The sequence below is a fragment of the Brassica napus genome, chromosome A3, assembly GCF_020379485.1.
Source record: "Brassica napus cultivar Da-Ae chromosome A3, Da-Ae, whole genome shotgun sequence".
Lineage (NCBI taxonomy): Eukaryota > Viridiplantae > Streptophyta > Magnoliopsida > Brassicales > Brassicaceae > Brassica > Brassica napus.
The window spans coordinates 24,745,590-24,765,969 of record NC_063436.1 but is presented as its reverse complement, the minus strand read 5'-3'; the positions used below and the strand labels follow the sequence as shown (position 1 = coordinate 24,765,969).

At 37.5% G+C, this 20,380-nt stretch overlaps 7 protein-coding genes across 15 annotated transcripts; 1 reads left to right on the top strand and 6 right to left on the bottom strand.

Annotated features, from left to right (window-relative positions):
* Positions 1–686: 686 nt before the first annotated feature.
* LOC125591871 (COX assembly mitochondrial protein 2 homolog) lies at positions 687–2,063 on the bottom strand. 2 transcript variants are annotated; one of them, XR_007327893.1, is made up of 5 exons: positions 1,964–2,063; positions 1,669–1,735; positions 1,266–1,370; positions 925–1,164; positions 687–892 (listed from the first exon to the last, which is right to left on the bottom strand). XR_007327893.1 is itself a non-coding variant. In XM_048766765.1 (4 exons), the coding sequence occupies exons 2-4, from the start codon at positions 1,711–1,713 to the stop codon at positions 1,072–1,074; spliced, it is 243 nt and encodes an 80-aa protein (XP_048622722.1). In that variant the 5' UTR covers positions 1,714–1,735; positions 1,964–2,063; the 3' UTR covers positions 687–1,071. The 2 variants fall into 2 exon arrangements, 1 of the variants encoding a protein (XP_048622722.1); XM_048766765.1 differs by having other exon boundaries at positions 687–1,164.
* Positions 2,064–2,189: 126 nt separating this feature from the next.
* On the top strand, positions 2,190–3,391 carry LOC106440432 (pentatricopeptide repeat-containing protein At4g21190-like). Of its 3 annotated transcripts, none has more exons than XR_007327892.1 (4): positions 2,190–2,334; positions 2,406–2,504; positions 2,577–2,933; positions 3,000–3,324. XR_007327892.1 is itself a non-coding variant. In XM_048766760.1 (4 exons), exons 3-4 carry the CDS (start codon positions 2,844–2,846, stop codon positions 3,243–3,245), a joined length of 336 nt encoding a protein of 111 aa, XP_048622717.1. In that variant the 5' UTR covers positions 2,194–2,334; positions 2,406–2,504; positions 2,577–2,843; the 3' UTR covers positions 3,246–3,391. The 3 variants fall into 3 exon arrangements, 2 of the variants coding, with proteins under 2 accessions (XP_048622717.1, XP_022572537.2); XM_048766760.1 differs by having other exon boundaries at positions 2,194–2,334; positions 3,000–3,391; XM_022716816.2 differs by having other exon boundaries at positions 2,208–2,334; positions 2,416–2,504; positions 3,000–3,391.
* LOC106440430 (ADP-ribosylation factor GTPase-activating protein AGD12) lies at positions 3,224–5,741 on the bottom strand. 4 transcript variants are annotated; one of them, XM_013882089.3, is made up of 9 exons: positions 5,579–5,741; positions 5,079–5,133; positions 4,836–4,917; positions 4,633–4,708; positions 4,379–4,542; positions 4,154–4,307; positions 3,937–4,059; positions 3,775–3,870; positions 3,224–3,693 (listed from the first exon to the last, which is right to left on the bottom strand). In XM_013882089.3, exons 2-9 carry the CDS (start codon positions 5,116–5,118, stop codon positions 3,412–3,414), a joined length of 1,017 nt encoding a protein of 338 aa, XP_013737543.2. In that variant the 5' UTR covers positions 5,119–5,133; positions 5,579–5,741; the 3' UTR covers positions 3,224–3,411. The 4 variants fall into 4 exon arrangements, with proteins under 4 accessions (XP_013737543.2, XP_013737544.2, XP_048622711.1 ...); XM_013882090.3 differs by having other exon boundaries at positions 5,467–5,580; XM_048766754.1 differs by lacking the exon at positions 5,579–5,741 and adding an exon at positions 5,535–5,552.
* Positions 5,742–6,055: 314 nt separating this feature from the next.
* On the bottom strand, positions 6,056–10,838 carry LOC106440429 (dolichyl-diphosphooligosaccharide--protein glycosyltransferase subunit 2-like). 3 transcript variants are annotated; one of them, XM_013882087.3, is made up of 20 exons: positions 10,692–10,838; positions 10,429–10,576; positions 10,123–10,315; positions 9,954–10,043; positions 9,733–9,795; positions 9,460–9,529; positions 9,278–9,342; positions 8,947–9,001; positions 8,746–8,852; positions 8,545–8,660; positions 8,252–8,321; positions 8,013–8,111; positions 7,812–7,901; positions 7,575–7,723; positions 7,355–7,466; positions 7,196–7,279; positions 6,980–7,060; positions 6,665–6,889; positions 6,438–6,560; positions 6,056–6,353 (listed from the first exon to the last, which is right to left on the bottom strand). In XM_013882087.3, exons 2-20 carry the CDS (start codon positions 10,572–10,574, stop codon positions 6,237–6,239), a joined length of 2,055 nt encoding a protein of 684 aa, XP_013737541.2. In that variant the 5' UTR covers positions 10,575–10,576; positions 10,692–10,838; the 3' UTR covers positions 6,056–6,236. The 3 variants fall into 3 exon arrangements, with proteins under 3 accessions (XP_013737541.2, XP_013737542.2, XP_013737540.2); XM_013882088.3 differs by having other exon boundaries at positions 10,675–10,801; XM_013882086.3 differs by having other exon boundaries at positions 10,697–10,801.
* Positions 10,839–12,163: 1,325 nt separating this feature from the next.
* On the bottom strand, positions 12,164–15,843 carry LOC106440426 (cationic amino acid transporter 1). Its single transcript, XM_013882083.3, has 3 exons — positions 15,285–15,843; positions 13,311–13,973; positions 12,164–13,052 (listed from the first exon to the last, which is right to left on the bottom strand). Exons 1-3 carry the CDS (start codon positions 15,691–15,693, stop codon positions 12,340–12,342), a joined length of 1,785 nt encoding a protein of 594 aa, XP_013737537.2. The 5' UTR covers positions 15,694–15,843; the 3' UTR covers positions 12,164–12,339.
* A 945-nt stretch (positions 15,844–16,788) lies between these two features.
* Positions 16,789–18,034, bottom strand: LOC106440427 (protein BUD31 homolog 1). The gene is made up of 4 exons (XM_013882084.3): positions 17,856–18,034; positions 17,630–17,731; positions 17,373–17,560; positions 16,789–17,140 (listed from the first exon to the last, which is right to left on the bottom strand). The coding sequence occupies exons 2-4, from the start codon at positions 17,721–17,723 to the stop codon at positions 16,985–16,987; spliced, it is 438 nt and encodes a 145-aa protein (XP_013737538.2). The 5' UTR covers positions 17,724–17,731; positions 17,856–18,034; the 3' UTR covers positions 16,789–16,984.
* Positions 18,035–18,342: 308 nt separating this feature from the next.
* BNAA03G58550D lies at positions 18,343–19,312 on the bottom strand. Its single transcript, XM_013882085.3, has 3 exons — positions 19,230–19,312; positions 18,766–18,928; positions 18,343–18,626 (listed from the first exon to the last, which is right to left on the bottom strand). The coding sequence occupies exons 2-3, from the start codon at positions 18,922–18,924 to the stop codon at positions 18,579–18,581; spliced, it is 207 nt and encodes a 68-aa protein (XP_013737539.1). The 5' UTR covers positions 18,925–18,928; positions 19,230–19,312; the 3' UTR covers positions 18,343–18,578.
* Between the last annotated feature and the right edge of the window lie 1,068 nt (positions 19,313–20,380).

Below are 20,380 nucleotides of genomic sequence, written 5' to 3'. Positions count from 1 at the left end.
TCTCTTGAGACGATGCTCTATTCCTCCTATACTGAATCAGAACAGAACATAGCATTGTTTTGACAAAAGAATCTTGATGTTAAGATCCGTTCTGAAACATTTATTTATGACCATGATCGATTTTTTTGTATTTATATTTGTTTTTCACTCCTTGTCGGTTCAATCAATCAGACGGCTGATTTCAATCACCTGAAGATTCACCTCTTTTACAACATCCGTGATAGGGTAGCTTAAATGGTATTTCAATTGGTAACATTGTTTTCTGTGTTCTATGATAGCGCTGTTCTTTTCGGAGACGCGGCGGCAGCGTCAACCTTTCAAAAATTGCAAAGGAAATGACTAATTTTCACAGCATCGTCATTTAATAACAGCCGCAGCCAACTGACGCTTATGCTCTTTCTTCCACTTTAATGGCCGCCGTAAAAAGCAGCGAATACGTTACTGTCGCCGCGGCAATTGTTTCGTCTATAAGTTGAATCGCGACGTCTTCAAACGAGCTGTTTTTAATTAGTTGCTGACGTAGCCTTTGATATTTTTTGATTTGTCTCCGCGTTTAAGAAACGAACAGAGCTGATCTTGTATATAGTTCACTTTCAATACAAAACTGCAAATTCAGAGTAGAGAGCTTCTAACAGTTTGCATCAATTCCGAGATAATGCTTTTGCTATTCTTGTAGGACAAGTAAATGGATGGTGAAAGAGTCTCGTCGTAAGACTTGAATAAACGTTCATAGATATGTCATACAGACTCAACAGTCTATATGAAATGGTCATGGAGATAAAATAAAAAAAAATGACAAGTACCAGTTTCCAAAAAAATAGCTTTGGAGATTGAATACAAATATTATTTTGTGGCCACAATTAAGCCACGTTGTGTAGCTACTTGTAAATCCATAAATAAAGCAAGTTGTGTAAGAACATGTCCGCAGACCAAAGCTAAGTGGCCTTACACTCCACTGAATTACAAACCCTTGGAAGCCCTACTCAATAGATGCACAATATCATCGATTTAGAAACGTGTTTTTGTTTTGAAATAGACATACATATCTGAGATGAGGACCCAAGAATGCTCTCAAGTCTCTGCATTTTCTTCTTTCCTTATAGCTTTAAGTCTTTCTTGAAGTTTCTTGCTTTGTTCGAAATTAACCTTCCGCTTCACAGCTTTCTGCACAACCCAATATTTAAATATATATCTAAGAAATTAATGTAATTACAACCCCAAGGTATTGAAAAGGTACTTCCTACGTTTGGCTATTAGTAAGTTACCTCTTGGCGGAAACAATGAAGAAGCTTTACTTTCAGCTCTGTACAGTCTCCGAAGAACTTTCCAATGGGATGATCTAAATGACACTTTTGGAATTCCTCAATTATCTGGAAAACATGTCACATACACAAGAGGTCCAGTCATCCTTTTGATTAAAAATAGTAAAAGATATGTTCTCTTGCCAAAAAAAAAATGCAGTTATGTAGCTTGACTCCACTCATAGTTTAACTTCACTGAAAGATTTACAAAAAGCTATGTAGCTTGACTCCTACTGTTACTATAAGAAGACTTACAAAAGCTTATATAGTACACTGTCATAGGATTGGTACACAAACTAGGATGTTATTCTCTCAAAGAAGCAGTAACACAGGGTAACAAGGAAGAGAAGAAATGAGATAAACTCACCTCCACACACATTGGATGTCTGTGTGGTGTCAGTGGAGGATGCATCTTCTTTTTTTTTCTTAAAGTTCTGTAAGAACACAAAAAACAACAAAACTCTTAAAGCGCTGGTAAAAATCAGATCTTTCACTTCTCTGGCGAAAACCCAGAAGGAAACAACATCAACTGATTCAACTCCACTCTAATTTAACAAGACAGGATAGAACCACAAGATTCCAATACCATGTTGGTTTTGAAAATTAAAAGGCCTGAAGACCTAATTGGAGACGAATCACGAATGACGAAATAATTAGATTACCTTGATTTGGTATCGTTGATCTGAGACTCTGCGAGAGAGAGAGAGAAGCTCGGAATCGCTGAAATGGGCGAAACAGAGTCGATGGAGTTACGAGACCAGAGCCGGGTCAAAGTTTTCTTCAGGTTAATGGGCCGTACTAACCTTTTTAAGCTAATGGGCCGTACTAACCTTTTTAAGCTAATGGGCCTTGTCCATTTTCTCTATACGCAGCGTTTCGTATGTTTTTCTGGATGAGAATCAGACATTAGAGAATCACCATCTTAGCTTTTTGATTCCTGAGGAGGATGCTTAGCTTGAGATATTCATTACCTTGTCTTCCTCAAACAAAGGAATCAACCAAACTCTTCTCCAAGAGGCCTAACAATGTTGTGGTTCGTACCTTTCTCTTTCAAGAGATATGTTCTTAAGCTTCTATCTCAAAACAGTTCAATCACTTCTTCAGGTTTGTGCAGCGAGAGGTCCAAGGCCTCGACACCCTCGAGTATGGAAAACAAGGAAGAGGATTGGAACTATCTCCAAGTCTGCCAAGATGATTGCTTCTGTAAATACTCAACTCTCTTCATTTTAATGTTAGTAGCTGTTAGCTGAGGTGGATGAATGTTGTTATCTTCAGATTAAAGAACTGTCAAACGTTAAAGAAGAAGTCTACGGAGCGCTTGACTCCTTCATAGCCTGGGAGCTAGAGTTCCCTCTTGTTATAGTCAAGAAGGCGTTAGCTATTCTTGAAGACGAAAGAGAGTGGAGGAAGATCATTCAGGTGACGAAATGGATGCTGAGCAAAGGCCAATGGAGAACAATGGAAACTTACTTCTCCTTACTAAACGCTTTAGCTGAAGATAACCGCCTCGACGAAGCTGAGTAGCTTTGGAGCAAACTGTTCATGGAGCATTTGGAAGGAACTCCGAGAAAGTTCTTCAACAAGATGATCTCTATTTATTACAAGAGAGATATGCACCACAAGCTCTTCGAGGTTTGCTTCTTAGCAGAGGGAGGGATTCTTTTCAGACTAATTTGATGTCTGTTTTTTTATGTCAAGGTGTTTGCTGACATGGAGGAGCTTGGAGTGAAACCGAACCTTTCGATTGTGAATATGGTTGGGAAAGTGTTTTTGAAGCTTGGGATGAAGGATAAGTACGAGAAGCAGCTTAATGAGCTAAGTGAAGGTGAAGGAGGCTTCAGCAGTGATGAAGATGATATTGATGATAAGATGGAGAGTAAATCTGAAGTGTTGTTGTCAGATGAGGAACCAAACAAAGTTGATGAGCCTATTAAATCCATTTGATTGTTTTAGCTAATACAAATGGTCTAACCTGTAAAAGAATCATTACAACACAACACCAAAGAGAGTTTTCAAGATTGAATTTTCAAAATCTCTCATACAATAGGGGGATGAAATACAATCATAATAACATTTTCTTTGTTCATATATAGTTTGTTATTTTGTTTGGTCAAGACTCAAGAGACAACCACTCCACTTCTAATTCTAATTCACCAGACTCAACATTCTGAAGCTTAATCCGAACCTCTTGTTTCACTTTCCCATCTGCAATGTTGATGATGCTATCCTCTATAAGAGCATTGTCATGCGATTTCAGCCATTTACCAATCTGCATGTCTCCAAACATCTCAGGGTCTCCAAAAGCCATTGCAGATGTAATCAGTGGTTGGATATCAATCCCAGCTTCTCCCATTATGTCATCAGCAGAAAACGTGTCATAATCAAACACTTGCTGCACAATCACCACCAAACAACCCTTAAGTAAAAGATTCATTGTAACTAGAAAGTGATTTGGGATGTAAGGTTTTTTTACCAACTTCACTGAGCCATAGTCATGAGGGACAGAGAGCATGAGTTCCTCGTTCCAGACCGGGTTTAAGTTGCTCTTCTTTACAGTTGATTGTACAGTCTGGTAAATAAGATGAAAAAAGATCAGTTGATTGTACAGTCCAAGAATTTAAATTAGTGTTTTTACCTGTTGTCCTAGAGTCAACTTAACATAGGGATCACTTGTCATCATATCTCGGACAGCTAAATTGGTACCCTTCTTGAGAGTAACCTTCAACAATCCAATGAACTCAACCATTCCTTCAAGTTGCTGTCATTGTTTTTAAGTTTTTATTTCAGTACCATGAAACAAAAAAAGACTGAGAGCAATGTCCAAGTTCAAAAGAGTATATATACTACTATACCGGATGTTGTGATGATGAGTTTGTACGAAAGCTGTCCATAAACTTTTTAGATAGGCTTGATGAAAGATATGATGATGAACTCTTTGTGCTAGGGGCCTTCACGGATGTGATTCGCAAGCTTGGTTTCAGAAACTCTTGGTGCTCATATTTTGATCTGACAGTAAAATAGGTATATGATGTTTGGTATAAACAACACTGTTTTGTCAGGGTGTTAGCAAAACTTACCTGATAAACCTCAGACGTTGGTCATGAGTAGCATCAGGTCCAGGCTTAGAGAAACCATGAGGTATAAATGCCTCGTAGATTGAATTGGCAGAGTCATTGCCTCCAATTTCGATCATAGAATCGACTTCTTCATCTGACCATTCATCTAATGTCACAGATAAGACCTGGAAACAACATCTCAAACTATCAATAAACTTGGAAAAGATTCTTGTCAAGAAGCAAATATAGAAGCAAAAGCAAAGAGTGATCATCACCTTTGAGATATGAGTGCCAAGGCTTCTGTGGACACCGCAACATTTTAAGCATATGAACACTCCAATATTTGCTGACCTGTAATAAAGTCAATTACTGATTACACAAACCAAGATTTGGTATAAGGATGCGGTTACATTGCTAACTGTTAGAGAGCCAAGCAACGGTTAGAAACAAATGTTAAGAGTTAACAGGGATGACATACGCCCACTTAGGATCAGGGGCACCACAATCAGCGCAGAATCGGTTATCAGATTGAGTTAAAAGCTCCCTTATTCTCCTTTTACCTGTGAAGCAACAAGGGTGAATCAGTCACAAACCAATGAAGAATCATATGAATGCTACACCACAACAGCCAGCACTACAGACATCATATGATTATTATAGTAACACACAGGAAAAAAAAACTAATCTTCTGGTTAAGAAAATAAAGAAAAGAAGTAAATACCTGAGCCAGGCTTTCCATGTCCGGCTGCAGAATAACTCATTGCTCTTCTAAAAAGCTAACAATCATCAAACACAATCATGTTAGAGAACATCAAAAAATGTTTTCACCATTTTTTAATATATCATCAAACTCTGCTTTGAAAGTTTCAAAACCAAACATGGTTTGGGAACCAAGGCCACAGAATCACCAAGAACATGTCGTTTTCAATTGAGAGACAGACAAAGGGATAAACCCAAAGATTCAAAATAGTTGAGAGAGAACCAAAAAGGGTTCAAAATATTTTGTTGACATGGCCAAAAAATCCGGAACTAATAAAGGACCTTTATCTATTGCTGAAACCATTTCAAACGACGGAATCACGAACATCAAGAAGAAAAAGTCGACTTACAGAGAACCAAACTCACACAAAATCGATGGAAAAAAGATGAAAGGGAATAAGAAGAACATGTACGGAACTGGAACAAAGGAGATATAGATTGGATTTGAACGTTCTTACTTACCAACGAGAGGAGAGACAGAGAGATAGATATGTTCTTTCTTACACGAACTTTTCAGATGAACCAAATAATTTATTATTATCTACAACATATTGACAACTACGTGCCTGCTCTCTTTTACTTTTATCATTGAACTGTAAAGGTTTTGAAAGTTGTAACGTATGGCCATGTCAAGGGTCAAATACCAAAGATATTTTCCCTTTTACTTGTCGTTGACGAGTTTATTGTTTCCTTTTCCCATTAGATAACTTAAAAATGTTAGGGAGAATTGGTGAAATAACCAAAACAAAAAAACAAAATTAAATTTTTAGAGAGAAGGTAGAGAGAGATAGGAAGAGAAAAGAAGAGAATGAATGGATGTTTGGTTATTTTCTTATTTTTTGTTGGTTATAAGATGCAATTTCCCTAAATGTTACCTTTTATTTTCATCAAACTTGTGTTTAATTGGAGTTTGAGTTGCATCTCAAATATGGTTCAAGGTAAGGAAAGCAACTCTTCTTGTAGATAACTTGCAAGACTAAACTGAGAGTTGGTAAACTCTGAAATCCTTTGGAATTGTCTTATCACCTTAATCTATATAAGTAAATGCTACAAAACTGCAAAAAAAAAAAAAAACTGATCCATGGAACAGACTGAATCCATTATAGCGAATACATATTCTTCAAGCAGATTTCAACTTGTTCGATGCTGCTGCGAGGTTAGAGAGTGTTCTGTGTCCAACGAACAGCAGAAACACTCCCAACAAAGAAAGTGCCTTTAGAGTCGTGAACAGATCCAACTGCAGGATTCAAAGAGATGATCATTAGGTTTTGATGCAATGGTCTTTTTAATGTTAATACAAGAACCAGTTTTGAGAACTTGCCTTCAACCAGAATAGCACGTAAAGAAGCAGAACAGCTCCAATTCCACCGTGGAAAAGTAAAGCGGATGTTGCGGCTCCAACCGATGATGGGAAGCTCTTTATGTTCACTCCCAACCTTGTAAGCTGAAACAGATATAAAAGTTTGTATGAGAGTTGTGAAACAAATGTAATGATGTTTTTTTGGGATATACGTTCCTGAATCTATTTACAAGCGAAAGAAGACTGACCCCGATCAGGAAAGCGATGAATGGGAGAACTATAAGACCCAAGAAAATTAATGAAAGCTGCTTCGCGGGAAGCTTTTCAGGAATACGGAAGATGTGTGATATCTCAGCCTTTGGCCCATATCTTGAGTAAGGGTCAGTAGGCTGTAGAGGAGGAAGAGGCGCCTTCTCTGGACGTTCTGGTAGGTCTAGTTCGATGTGGCCAATATTACTCAATAGAGAGTTCTCCTGGATAAATTAAAGGAAAATAACATTGTTCAAATTTCTGAAAACGTAAATCAACTAACTGCATTAGACCTGAAAGAACAATTTACTTACCATAGAAGCATCTCCAATAGTTAGCTGGATCTCATATTTACCAGAGAGGTAGTAGAGCTTCTCAACCAATCCAAGAAAATCCTGAAAGGGAGAAAATAACATTAACCATTAATATTGCGTTTAGAACGTCATTTCTTTCACCCGTAGCAAGATGAAGACAGGTCAGAGAATACTTTTCAACAAAAGCCATTCAAGACGTAGTTTAAGAAACTTAACTAGAACTAATTCGGCCTTCTTTCCAGAAGTTTTCACGAGAAAGATATGCTCGACTTGTGACTCATGTTTCAGTTTGAGAAATGCCTGCATGGAAGCAAGCAAGTCAAGAAAGTGAACAGAGCAAAACAATTAATAAAGCAGAATCGGAAATGAACAAACCTGGTGTGGCTTAAACACAAGGCCAAGTGGAGTAGTTAACTGGAATGACAGGCGTAGCTTTTGAAGATGGTTCGCTGATAATGATACTCCTCCATCTTTAGTTAAATCTAGCCTGCAAAAGTTCCAAAAAGGGAACCAAGAAACAAAATGATATAACACAAGAGGAAAGTTGCAAAAAAAAACATATTTTGTAAGCAACAAATGGTACAAGGATGCATACTTTTTCTGAGATTCAACGCTCCCAACGTCACTGTCAAGTACAGCAATTTCTGCGTTCTCGATGCTAATAGCTCCTGTGGCGGCAATAGGCACTTTTGTTTGAGCTTCGGTTATGTAAGCTTTTTCATTTGCCGACTCATCTAGCAAAATCTACAGAAAAACGAAGCTTATCATGTTCTCAACATACATTTTATATGAAGAATGTGCTGTGTGTAATATATACAAAAAAGAGCAATACCTCAAATACAAATGTATACTTTCCAACATCAAAGTTCTTGGGAAAGGAGTCCAAGAAGTACGTTGCACTGTCCGCATCAAACTTCAGCTCCTGTGTCCCAAAAATGTAATGGAAACATGTAATGTAAACCAGCTTAATGCAGAGAAAAAGGGAACACTCACTAATGCGATCTCAAATAGTCCGAGAAGCTACATTATTTACCTGGTTGTTAATTACAGAAGAACCCTTTGAATTTAGAGCTTGTGCGAGCTTCACACCAAGAGCTGGTGCCTTAGAACCGAGTACAGTGCTAACTTTAACCTAGTTCCAGAATAAAGAGAATAAAATATTAATATAATATCCAAAACACGTAATGGATCGACTGAGTCATTATCGAATACAAGAGATGGGATATCTCAAACTATGCCAATGCCATCGTGATGAAAGTTTATATGGGATACCTTCAGAGGCTCTTTCTTTGTCAATGAAATTACAGTTGATGGAAGAGACAAGATGAGTGGAACAGAGAACCTGAAATCACAGACAACAACCGTAGCACATATTATTGATCCCATAAAATAACAAAGTTAGAGCGAGAGCATGACAAATGAGCATCTGCTTGAAAGTTCACAAGTGTTCGAGCTAACTTCTACTCTTCTCTACAGATATCATTACTGCCGCAATCATTTTGTTCAAAATTCTAAGATGATGGACCACAAGCCGTAACAAATAAATTGCATGAAAGTAGCATTACCTGTTGTCTTCCAGAGAAGCTAGTGCATCTATTTGGTTGAAGAAATCTTTGGCATCACCAGGAATTCCAACACCAAGGAAGAACTTGGCCAACCCAACTATCTTATCACCTGGAAGCTGCACGAGAGAATGAAAAATCGAAGGTGAGTTATCAACATATCTAGCAGAATACAGGATACAAAGAAAGATGGTTACTATATACGTTTAATCCTGTGGACTCTGAAGCTGCAAATGACGTGAGCCCCCTAATTACTGATGCAGTTGTTGAGATCGGGCCTTCACTTCCATCGAAGTAAAATGTCCCATCGTCTAATAGGCCAAAAGAAATTAACAAAATACTATGAAGTGACTGAAGAAAATTTCCTATGCGTAAACAAAATATAGCGAGCAGCTTACTGCATACCATATTTTCGGAGACTGTCAAAAAGCTTCAGGATACCCGTCTTCACTGTCTGGATCTACAAAATGGAAAACAAGAATGATCATATGATCACGTGACCAAGTAAATATCAACCAAAATACCAGATATGATGGCAGAAAGGCATTACAAGATTAAAAAAAAGTAAGGTAGACATACATAATCATCAAAACACAACCGTTTATTTAGTTACTAAGAGATTCCAGAATCAAAAGTAAATCAACACTAAACCCAAAATACCGCAGTGATGTTTCACTCTGACCCAAAATATATTCTCAGAGAATCAGTAATCTAGCGCACCAAAGATCTCACTTACCAATGACTGGTCAATCTCTGAAGGTGCTAATGAAATCACTCCAGCAAGAGTTTCGAACGCTAAGCCTGAAGAGAAAAACAAACTAACGTTTAGAAGAATAATTCAAAAGGGAATCTAAAAGGTACAACTTTAACGTTTAGGATCGGGAAGTATGATGGGTTTAGCCAATAAGAAATACTTACCAGCAGCAAAGGTGCTTGATTCCGCATTGTTGGAGCTGTAGCGCCATCTTCCATCACTCTGGCTGAGAGCCTGATACAAATTCACTAAATAAGCCAAGAAAAACACTCGGAAAATAACTATGTAATATAGTAATTGAGTATTGGTAACATGTCAAAGCTATATACGCTTATACTAGAGTCTTACGTTAATCGTTCAGGAAACAGTGTACTACAATTTAAGATCTGAAAATTCAACAACAACAAATAGGAGGTGAACTATACACAAGTTCAAACCTTTACGGAACGGAAAATAGCTTCAGCATCTCCCAGAGTTAGATCAGTTCCAGAAAATTGCTCCTGCATATATGGAAAAGGCGAGGTCAAACCTGAAGCCAACAAAATGGAAAAGCAGGAAGACAACGCTATAGAACTGAAAAGGGTAAAATGATCCCGATCACAGGTGTCTTCTGCCAAGAAGATACTTTAACTAAGAAAACTCTCTTAACAGTATTTACCTTAACAAGCACCAATCCTCTGATAGAGTAGTAGAAGTCAAGCAATAACTTGGCATCTTTAGCGCCAGCTTGAAGTTTAGAGACAACGTCCTTCAAAAGTGAAAAACGAAAGAAAGAACAGATTAAAGTCACACGCTAGCCGCCTAACAAGTAAAAGACAAATGTTTACCTTAGGAACATCATCTCCAGATTTGCATTTAAGAATCCCATTAACGCTCAAAGCATAGAACACATCCTTCAGAGCAGAAGACGGCGACCCTAATACTTTAACCACATTCTCACAAGTCCCCGAGCTCAGATCAGACTTCTTATCAATTCCAAGAATCTCCAAACTCCTCAATGCTTCATACGCCTCCTCCAAGCTGATCATAACAAAACCACAGATTCAAACGAGTCCGAACAAAACCCATACACTACACAACACAAAGTCGTGAGCTTTAACGAGTGATCAGCACAAATGTGGTAAAAAACCAACCTTTTGTAGGATCCATCGAGTGGTACGAAGACATCGAGAGCGGCGGATCGGTGAGAGTCTGAAATGGGCTGAGAAACGGAAGCAGCATTGCAAATTGCTACGAGGAGTAGAGAAACTAGGAACCGTGCTAGACCTCGGGCCATCATTACTGCAATCAACAAAAAAATCAGAATCCAAACAATCACGAATCTTACTTACGACAGGAACAGATCGAAGAAACAATTGAAGAGAAGGAAGCATTTTTACAGATCGGAAGTGGATACCGTACAGAGGGAAGAAGAAGAAGACGGGGAGTGTGAGTAGTCAACGGAGACTGAGGTTTGAGAGAGCGTCCTCCGTCGGATCGATCTATATTTGCTTTCAGGGAGGAGAAGAAGAACCGTGAGGCTTAAAAAAAAGTGAGTGTAGTTTGATGACAGTAGCTGGTATGACCAATCTACCCTCGGCTTTTAACTTCTATTACACTTGATGAAACGACGACGTTATCAAAAATCCTGCTTCTGATTCATTCAAACGCATTGTTTGAGAGGTATTTTGTTTCGAGAACTCCAAATTCATTTTCTGTAGTGTGCAATTGCAAAAGTCTTAAAGCTACAAGACCACTGATTCTCCATGTTTTTAAGTGCAGTGAATACTGAGTTTTAAAAGCTGAAGAAAACAATTCCTCAAAATGTTCATGTACAGTTGTAAAGTATTACATGAAGTAGTTCTTTCTACAGGAACCGAAGCTGTGTAGCTTACTTGAAAACTGGAATTGAAACCGACTTGAATTGAACCGAAGCTAGCCTAGCCCAAGGCACGTCTTTCCTACTTATACTAGTAAATTTCGTAGCTAGTCTTAGCCAACTTCACAAAGAAAAGATATTTCTATATTTTCTTTATGAAATATTTGCAAATCTTCTTCAAAGCATTTTAGAAATTTTCTCTTGACGATTTATAATTCTCCAAGGTAAAACATAGTTTATTTAGCCTCTAAATAATCTTTTGGTTCAATTCAAGTCACCACCTCGGAAGAAAGGCTGTAATCATAAAGATTTTGGTGTTGAATTGTAGTAGACACAAAACATAAGGGCTAATAGTCATGAGGGATTTTTAGGTTAGTTTGATCCTTGAACGTGTTATGTTAGTGTCTCTGTTTGAACATGATATATTAGTCAACTCTGAAGAGAGTTAGTAATACACTTTTCTTTTGTTTCTGATGGAGTACTTTTGGAAATAAATAAAGCATGTTACTTGTATATTTTACTCTCTATATCATTAGACCTATCTTGCACTTTCAAGTTTGAGTTTTTGAAAGATGAGGAAGTCTAGTCTTAAGAGTATATAATTAAGCTTGGCTAGTGGCTAGTTGCGATTCACTGAGTCTTTGCCTCATGAAGCATTCTGCAAGTTGCGATTCAAACTTGGTGTGGATTCTGCTCCCACCCCATAATTTAAGAGGGGTTATTAACAAGAACATTGAATATGACAAGCCACCAATAGGACTCATCAAGCTGCAGCCAACTTCTGTTTTAACGGCTACATCCAACTGTACAAAACGGTCACTGATACCTCTTCTGCAACAAAGCAAAAAAAACGAGGAACCTATCAAGATGGAACATGTTATTTTTGCCAGTCATTGTACGCAGAAGAAGCTCGATTTCAATTACGACAATAAACAGCTTTGCAGCTCTTGATTTTCATTAGGTTCATTGTCATTTGTCATAAGTCAATAATGGCTTATATTTTCTGTATAAAAGCGTAATGTTTGAACTCTTTATATTGTTTAAATACACAAAAGCTTTCACCCTTTCTTGTTTTTGAAGCATTACTTGAACTTTCAAAACACAAGCAGAAGAAACCAACAACTAGTAAAATCGAAAGCCTAAAACAATCTTTTTAGCAATTATTAAAACCAGCTAGCTAGTGATCTTAAGTTGCATGAAGAGTCTTATCTGCAGCAACACTACCTTCCTCAGCATTCTTCAACGCCGACTTCTCCTTTAGCGTCGCCTTCGCTGTATCGTAAGTTGCGTGCAACCCAAACAAGAAGTAGTAGACAAGAAGAACACCAGTCCATATCCCAAACCTAACGAACGATTTTTCATCGATCGAACCAAGAAGAAAGATATTAATAGCTATCGAAGCAGAAGGCAACCACGGAACCAAAGGAACACCCCATAGCTTCGGAGCCCTAGCTTGCGGCACAAGAAACTTCATCCCCACGGTAGACAAGAACCAAATAAGAACCGTCACGGCATACACAATCCAACCATCTTTTTCCATAGCCCAATACACAGCAGTCGCGATCGAGGATGCAAGAATCAAACCTAAGAACATCAAGAACTTGTTCCGGTCACGTGAAGATGTTTCTCCCGTGACGTAATATCTCCTCACAAGAAGAGCCACCGCGACGAACATGAAGATGAAAAGTGTGGAAACCGATAAAAGATCGGCTAATATTTCAAGTTTTGTGAAGAATGCGATGAGAGCTGTCGCGGCAAGCATGACCACTGTCGCGTTGATCGGTGTTCCTGTCTTTGCGTTGACATGAGCTAGCCATGGCGGCATCATGTGGGCACGGGCTATGTGCGTCATGTACCTAGCTTGACCTATGGCTCCAACTAACAAAACGGTTGTCATACCTACACATTGCAAAGATTTTGAATATGTTAGCGATAAACCATTTATATGTTATATTATATTAATTTTTACTACGTAATGTGTTTTTGAAAAAAAAAACAAGAATGAATAAAAATCAGACAAAACAATGAATCAAACCCAACTAAAACCAGACATTTGTTTAGTGTAAGAGATTTTGAGCTTCTTTTTTAAAAACTGTAATTATAAGCACAAATAAAAATAAAACAATGAACGTTAAAACCGTTGTTAACTTATCATACCTTTAAGAGCACCAAACGCAACAATGTACTTAGCCCAATCCCATCCAACCGCAGAGAACGCGACAGAAAACGGCGCGTCAGGATCAATCTGACTATACGGTTGCATGAGACACAACGTAACCGCCATGAGACAATAACAAACCGTGGTAACCACCATTGAGCCGACAAGACCAATGGGAATATCTCTCCCAGGGTTCTTTGTCTCCTCAGCCATTGTTGACACGGCATCGAATCCAATATACGCAAAGAAAAGAACCGAGGCGGATTTAAACACTCCTCTAACTCCAAAGGGAGCGAAGTCCGAATAGTTTTTGAGGTCAGCTCTAGTTAAACCAGCGATGATCACGAACGCAATGACGACCATATGGATCATAGAAGCGATGTAGTTGAAGACTGATGAGCCTTTTGTGCCAACAACGGCTAAAACGCAAATGATCGCGCAAACGCCTACGGCTATTGGGTCTAAGTGGCTATAGTCTTCGTTGAGACTGTGAGCTATTATGCGGAAGTCTTCAGGTTTGTGGTTTAAGAGAGTGGCGAAGTAAGAGGTCCATGACCGAGCCACAGCTGCTCCACCGACTACGTATTCGAGGATTATATTTCCAGCGGCGATGAAAGCCATGAAGTCGCCGAGCTCCACTCTCAAGTAGGCGAAAGAACCGCCTACACACATTGGTAAGGATGGTTAGGTAAAGTAGACAGGAATGAAATTACATGATCACGATTCACGAAATAATTGTGGCAAAGAATAAATTAAAGTTTTGTTTGTTTGTTGAAAATGAGTATCTGTAGTCTATAGTACTATTTGCGAAATAATGATATTTTCCTTCTAAGCGCTTACATAAAAATTAGATCGATTAAAATATACTTATTAAAAGTTAGATTGATTAATGTATGCTTACTTCAATTATGTTGCTTGTTACTTGTGAAGTGTGATAGTGTTCAAGTATTTGCTTTTTCAAACCGAATACTGAATATTATCTAGTGTTTGAATATATGTGTGGTTGAAAGAAAAATATAATATTATAATGTAGTTTGTGGAACCAAACTATTGTATCTAGCTAGTGGGATTTCTCAACGATTTTTCAAAATAAATATCTATTTCTAACTAAAACCAAATATATTATTTTCAAAAGGTCGTAAAACTACATTTTGGGGGGTTCAAGTCCGTAACGTGAAGTCGTAAAGTTGTACAAATTTGACTTATTATATGGTTGCCTAGGTAATTGACACAGTTCGTTATTGGCTTTCCTTTTCAAATGACTTAACCAAAAGAGAGCACTCTTTTTTTGGTCAACCACCAAACAGTCTATACATGCCAAACAACAAGTAACTATAAAAGCTTAAAATAATAATCAGTTATTTAATTGTAAATGCCAAACAACATGTCGTTGTGCCAATTAATTAGCTAACAACAGATGTGTGTGAACGAACAGATATTGCGTGAAGTGTGAACGACTCACTCTCAGAAGTCAACTAGTTGACCCCGGAGAACCCATCTCGCCGTAACTGAATATATACTATTTTTAATGCAGTAATCGAAAGCTTCTTAAACCTAGACAATTAATAACTAAACAAAGAAGTAAGTTGTCACAAATTGTGCGTCTGCGTAATTTCCTCGATCATGATATTTAATCAATCCCAATAGTTATTCTCTTATTATGACACTACAGCTAGAATGTTTATTTCTTTCCAAGAAATGAGGTTTCCTGGATAGGATTTATTTATGCTTTTTGGTTTAAAGATGAAAATCTTAATTAACAACAGTAACATATGATAATTAGCTGATTTTGTTAGAAAAAAAATGACATAAATCTTAAGTTTAATAGAAATATGTTTCTAGAAATTCACAAAACCACAGATCTTTTTCAGAGATGCAAAACAAAAAAAAATATAAGAAAGTTTTCATATAGTTTTAAGAATATTTTGTGATTATTTTCAGATGATAAAAAATAAAAATAAAAATTCTCTTACCTGCGACAGGAATCTCAACGGCGAACTCGGTGTAACAAAACACGGAGAGCATGGCGGAGACACCTGATACAACGAAGGACAACACAACGGCTGGACCGGACTCACCCTTTGCTTGCTGTCCGGTGAGAACGAATATTCCCGAGCCGATAACTGCACCGACGCCAAACCACATAAGATCCCACCACGTCAACGTTTTCTTCATCTCGTTACCACTACGTGCCTTCATGTCATGAATCTCCGCCGAGTCGTCAGACCGAGTCATTACACGGTCTATGAACCGACTCGGTGTTTCTTTAAGGGCTTTAAAGTAGTTCCCCATGCTTTTGAACGATTCCTCCGGGAGAAAATCATCTTTTGTGCATGAACAGCCTCGCCGACGAAGCCCATCGTCACCATGTTCCGATCCCATTTCCTTGGAAAAAAATTATTTGATTTAGATTCAGATTCTCGTTAAAGATTCAGAGATCAGTTTCATATATAAAGAGAAGTCTGGTGTGAATGCAGACAATAAAGTGAGAAAGTACAGAAAAGGGAGAGAGGATGAAACTGAAATGGAAACGGAATCTTGAGAATCATTGGACCCTAAAGTCTGGCTTACGTCTTAGCCATTATTATCATTTGAAAATTCTTCTGTAATTAGTTTTTTGATATTTTTAATTAATTATGTAAAATAGCTGGAAAAAACGAAACGAAAAATTAAGTATGGAAACCTGAAAATCAATCGATGAGTTTTGTTAGCTGGTCACTTGTTGTTCAGTAGCTGTATACTTTGACCTTTCATTTCAAAACTGAAAAACAAAACAAACAATAATGGGGAAAAAAGAAAAATATATCAAAGAATACAGAAAGAAAAGAAATCATGTGTAGCAAGTTATCATCCATAACTAATATATTTGTAGATATATTATTGCGTGATGGTATAAGCAATAATAAGAGATCATGTGTTATACGATAGAGTATACATGCATACGGTGGTGACAGGAAAAACAGATACGTATACGTACGCAGACGATAAGATATTAAGATGTGACTATGACGACGACTCTTAAGCCATATTAATTGTCAATATATGGACAGTATTAATTGAAGTCAACTGTAGGGACCAATAGAATTTGAAGTCAGTCCACTTTCCAAGGATCTAGATTTGTCTCGGTCAATAATAATATATGAATCTCTAATCCATAACACTACTTTAGTATCAAAACAACACTATTTTAACGTAGTTTCAATACTAAATATAAGCTTTTCTACAACCACAACACCAAATTTAACACTAATAACTATATTATAATATTATATGTTTTATTTGTTATTTATTTAATTGTATATTTTATTGATAAAAAAAATAAATAGTGTTTTAATAAAGCTAATAGTGTTTTAGTGTGGTAAATAATGTTAAAATTATAATGTTGCACTGTATTTCTAAATATGACATTTCATAATTTCAGCATATAAAACAGTACACTCATTTTAATTGGTTTGGTCAAAACACTAAACCCAAATCTAACCGAGAACCATTCTCTTAATTCATATACATACCAACCGAGGAACGTCTTTGCGATTTCAAACAACACAAGAATGTTGATAAAGTAGAAGTTTTGCAAAAGGAATTTAGACAGGGACTTCAGGGTACATAATCCACATCTGACAAGATATAGAACATAGCAACAGTGAGGGGTTTTCAAAAAAAGAGAGAAAGATTAATCGCCACTGGCGCATCCTTGACAACCGCAATGGACGCATTCAACAACTTTCTCTTCACGCAAGTGTTTGGGAACACGACACACACATGTTGTTCCATAGTTGTGGTCTCTTGGCTGTATGCATCGCAAGCAGCATAGACGTTCATATCCTGACTGCAATTCACACAAAAAAAAACAGAGAGTTTATATAGAGTTTTTTTTTTTTTTTTTTTTTGAGAAACATATATATATGAGAAAATCAATGTTGTGCACTAGGGGGATACTAGTCCCACTAAACTAACTCAATAACAATTTACATATCCTTAAATTCAAAACTCCAAATCGCTTCAAGTGTGGCCTCAAACAACTACCTACTAGAGTACAAAGTCAAGAAAGAGGCAGCTACCTTTTTCCACTTGGCAATGAGGTTACGATCAGCATAGCCCTGGTCCAAGCAGAAGTCGTAGAGCTCTTTAGATATCTCCTCCCTGCGGTAATAAAGGTCATAAACATAGCGACTCCTCTGATGAGAGAGTTTGAAGATTGGCCACAAGGCTTCACACTTTCTCTTGCCATCATGTTCATCCATCTCAGCTGCAAACAAACAAAATAACTAGTTAAAAAGAGAGCACAAATCAAAAGGTAAACTTGACAACAACGAACCTTCTCTCATCTTGGCATCAAGCTCACGAAGAGTAGGCTCGATCAACTCCCACCCTTCTGGGTACTTTACTCTGTTTGTCTTCACCTTTGGCATTTCTTTTTCTACGTTAAAGCTAACAGTAACTCGACGAAACGAGTCGCTCAAGGATTAAATTCAGAACAACCAACGTCGAAGAAACGGAACGATATGACTACAAGCGTGCGAAGGAAGTAGAAAAGGCTTTACCTTTGGAGAAGAAACTAATTGACGGAGACGAGGGAGCGATCGCGGCGGCGGAGGAGGACGAGGAATGATAGAACCAACGTCCGTCGTAAAAGGCTTTTTAGGTTTGGGTTGGGTTTAAAGAGTGTTATAGTATTTGGGCCGGTCTGATATAAGGCAATTTCAAAAAGTGTTACCACGATGAACTTACTAGTTTAAGGAAAAATAAATTTTAGAATTAAGGTTTTTTGGCTTTAATTTGTAAGTTTAATTTATTTTTTTAAAAGGTTTTCTATGAAAATTAAAGAAAGTTTTTATGGTCTCATCATTGGTTTGTATTTGAATCAGATTTTTGGAAAAAAGAAAACCTTTCAAGTTAAATGACTTGAGATATTCTTCCTTTGGATTTTTGTATTTTTACTTTTGTTAAAAGTAGGACACAACACATATCATCACTATAGCTCAAATACTGTAACACAGAGATACTAGAAAGTTAAGTAGAGCGGGGAAGAAAATAATTCAACATTGTCATTAGCAAATGATGAACTTTCCAAACAATGGAGAACTTTATACCAATCAAACATCTTTCATCTTTCGACATTGTCTGCAATTATTTGGCAAAAATGCAAGAAAAAAGACCAGTGCAACCTTTAGCCTGCAACCTTATCATGCTAGCCACTGGATAAACATAGAAAAAACCCTCCAAAAGGAGAAATAAAAAGGAAAAAAGAAGAAGAAGCTGTTTACTTATTCCTTCTTCCCGATTCCATTCGACATGTTGTAGATTCCTGTCCCCTGTATAGTTAGATGATGAACAGATTAACTAGGGTATGGGAACTAACAGGATTAAAAACAATAGAATTGAAGAAAAACATAGCAAGCATAAAAAAACTTTTAGTTCTAACAAAACCAAACAAGAGATGAAAAAGCTTACAATCATGTAGAGAGAAGAAGCAGCCAAGGCAAGAGGGATGGCAACGGAGGTGACCTTGTCCATAGGTCCTTTGAGGTAAGTGTGCCTCTGGATGCTCTGGAACAACCTCTGCTTCTCCAGAAGCTTCTCTCTTGCCCTAAATGGTGTTTCCGTCAACATGATTCTGCAAAATCCACATTAACAACAACTCCAGGCATCACCAAACAACGCATTCATCCAGAAGAACATTTAGGTTTTTGATAAAAGTAGTACTCGAAATCATAAAGTAAAGTTCGATACTTTTAATCAAATTGTTAAAAATCTAAGCTTTTCCGAGAAAACCCAGATGAGTAATAGAATGGGAACAATTGGGTTTAGTCATTCTATGCAATTTGAGATCTTTAGCAAATTATGGAACTTTACGATTCCACCAAGGCGGGATGTGAAATCACGATTGATCTAAGAGAAGTTTCGAAGGAGCTTACCTGAGAGGATTTAATCGACAAGATAAGGGAGATCCGTGCGCAGATGGAGAACGAAGAAGAAGAGAACAAAATGGCGTTGAATCGTCGTCTCAGGGTTGGGTTTAGTGAGAGTGTTATTATTTGGGCCGATTATAAATTGTAGGCCCATTTCGGCCCGATAATCAATTATCCAGTTTCAAGTTTATATACCAAACCGGACCTTCCTCCGGTGTTTAGAGAGTGGATCAGAGAATGCGATTGTACTGCATGATATACACTTATGTTCCACGCATGATACTACTATTCAACTCTTGCTTACATATAGCAAAATGCCAAATACGTGTGATGTAATGTAATCATGTAAATCGAATAGTTCGACCGAGCTGATAGCAATTAAAATATATGGAGTGTGTAGCGATCGAGTATATTTGCATCAGTCTCTATTGTTTCCCACAGCAATCAAGAATTTTTTATATTATGTGTAAACGTATACAAAACAACATCCTTATTAAAGCAGGGTTACAACATGTAGAACCCTCAATTATCCAACTGATCATCAAGAGATACAATCACACAACATTTAAATATGTCGGACCTTTTAGATAATAATAAAAAGGTCCGAATCTTAAGCAAACTACATATAGAAACGGGTGCACACAAAAATACGGACCCGATCAGTATCCAAAATATAACTCCCTTGCATATAAGATCATCTTAATTTTCGAAGACCGAAAAAGAGCTTCGAGCCTCAACGAGAAAAACTCTTAGAGGTAGATCCAGAATTAGAAACCGAAGTAGAGGAAGAAGAAGAATAGGCATGATGATGAGATGATGACATCTTATTAGACGACATCATCATCACCCCACCATTGAAACAATCTTCTTTATACTCTTCTTCTTTGATTGTGTCAAGCTTCTGCTTCGCTGCTCTGTGTCTCCTCATCACCGTCACAAACTGAGGCGGAGCAACCTCCGATACAAACCTTGCTAGACGTGAAGTAGCCATTTCTTTTGGGGGATCAAATATATAACAAGAATTGTATGTAAGGAATGATTGAGATCTCTTGGTTTAATTATGGACTGCTTGAGATATGAAGCTCATATATATATAGATGATTTTGTGTAATTACCCACGTCCAAGGGCATTCATTTTTGACGTTTAGTACCGTCAT

What these genes read in the sequence shown, in the direction of transcription:
- BNAA03G58550D (XM_013882085.3), bottom strand. Translation starts at nt 18,924, where the DNA reads ATGTTGACGGAAACACCATTTAGGGCAAGAGAGAAGCTTCTGGAGAAG. An exon ending in CTTCTTCTCTCTACATGATT is followed by an intron (nt 18,627 to 18,765) that starts GTAAGCTTTTTC and finishes CTAACTATACAG; the next exon opens with GGGACAGGAATCTACAACAT.
- LOC106440427 (XM_013882084.3), bottom strand. Translation starts at nt 17,723, where the DNA reads ATGCCAAAGGTGAAGACAAACAGAGTAAAGTACCCAGAAGGGTGGGAG. An exon ending in TGATGCCAAGATGAGAGAAG is followed by an intron (nt 17,561 to 17,629) that starts GTTCGTTGTTGT and finishes GTTTGTTTGCAG; the next exon opens with CTGAGATGGATGAACATGAT. An exon ending in TCATTGCCAAGTGGAAAAAG is followed by an intron (nt 17,141 to 17,372) that starts GTAGCTGCCTCT and finishes TGTGAATTGCAG; the next exon opens with TCAGGATATGAACGTCTATG.
- LOC106440430 (XM_013882089.3), bottom strand. Translation starts at nt 5,118, where the DNA reads ATGAGTTATTCTGCAGCCGGACATGGAAAGCCTGGCTCAG. An exon ending in ACATGGAAAGCCTGGCTCAG is followed by an intron (nt 4,918 to 5,078) that starts GTATTTACTTCT and finishes GTTGCTTCACAG; the next exon opens with GTAAAAGGAGAATAAGGGAG. An exon ending in AGTTGACTCTAGGACAACAG is followed by an intron (nt 3,871 to 3,936) that starts GTAAAAACACTA and finishes CTTATTTACCAG; the next exon opens with ACTGTACAATCAACTGTAAA.
- LOC106440432 (XM_048766760.1), top strand. Translation starts at nt 2,844, where the DNA reads ATGGAGCATTTGGAAGGAACTCCGAGAAAGTTCTTCAACAAGATGATC. An exon ending in TGCACCACAAGCTCTTCGAG is followed by an intron (nt 2,934 to 2,999) that starts GTTTGCTTCTTA and finishes TTTTATGTCAAG; the next exon opens with GTGTTTGCTGACATGGAGGA.
- LOC106440429 (XM_013882087.3), bottom strand. Translation starts at nt 10,574, where the DNA reads ATGATGGCCCGAGGTCTAGCACGGTTCCTAGTTTCTCTACTCCTCGTA. An exon ending in ATCAAGCACCTTTGCTGCTG is followed by an intron (nt 9,343 to 9,459) that starts GTAAGTATTTCT and finishes TTTTCTCTTCAG; the next exon opens with GCTTAGCGTTCGAAACTCTT. An exon ending in CAGAGTCCACAGGATTAAAC is followed by an intron (nt 8,661 to 8,745) that starts GTATATAGTAAC and finishes TCTCTCGTGCAG; the next exon opens with CTTCCAGGTGATAAGATAGT.
- LOC125591871 (XM_048766765.1), bottom strand. Translation starts at nt 1,713, where the DNA reads ATGCATCCTCCACTGACACCACACAGACATCCAATGTGTGTGGAG. An exon ending in GACATCCAATGTGTGTGGAG is followed by an intron (nt 1,371 to 1,668) that starts GTGAGTTTATCT and finishes CATGTTTTCCAG; the next exon opens with ATAATTGAGGAATTCCAAAA. An exon ending in TTCATTGTTTCCGCCAAGAG is followed by an intron (nt 1,165 to 1,265) that starts GTAACTTACTAA and finishes TGGGTTGTGCAG; the next exon opens with AAAGCTGTGAAGCGGAAGGT.
- LOC106440426 (XM_013882083.3), bottom strand. Translation starts at nt 15,693, where the DNA reads ATGGGATCGGAACATGGTGACGATGGGCTTCGTCGGCGAGGCTGTTCA. An exon ending in CGTTGAGATTCCTGTCGCAG is followed by an intron (nt 13,974 to 15,284) that starts GTAAGAGAATTT and finishes CAATGTGTGTAG; the next exon opens with GCGGTTCTTTCGCCTACTTG. An exon ending in TGCGTTTGGTGCTCTTAAAG is followed by an intron (nt 13,053 to 13,310) that starts GTATGATAAGTT and finishes TGCAATGTGTAG; the next exon opens with GTATGACAACCGTTTTGTTA.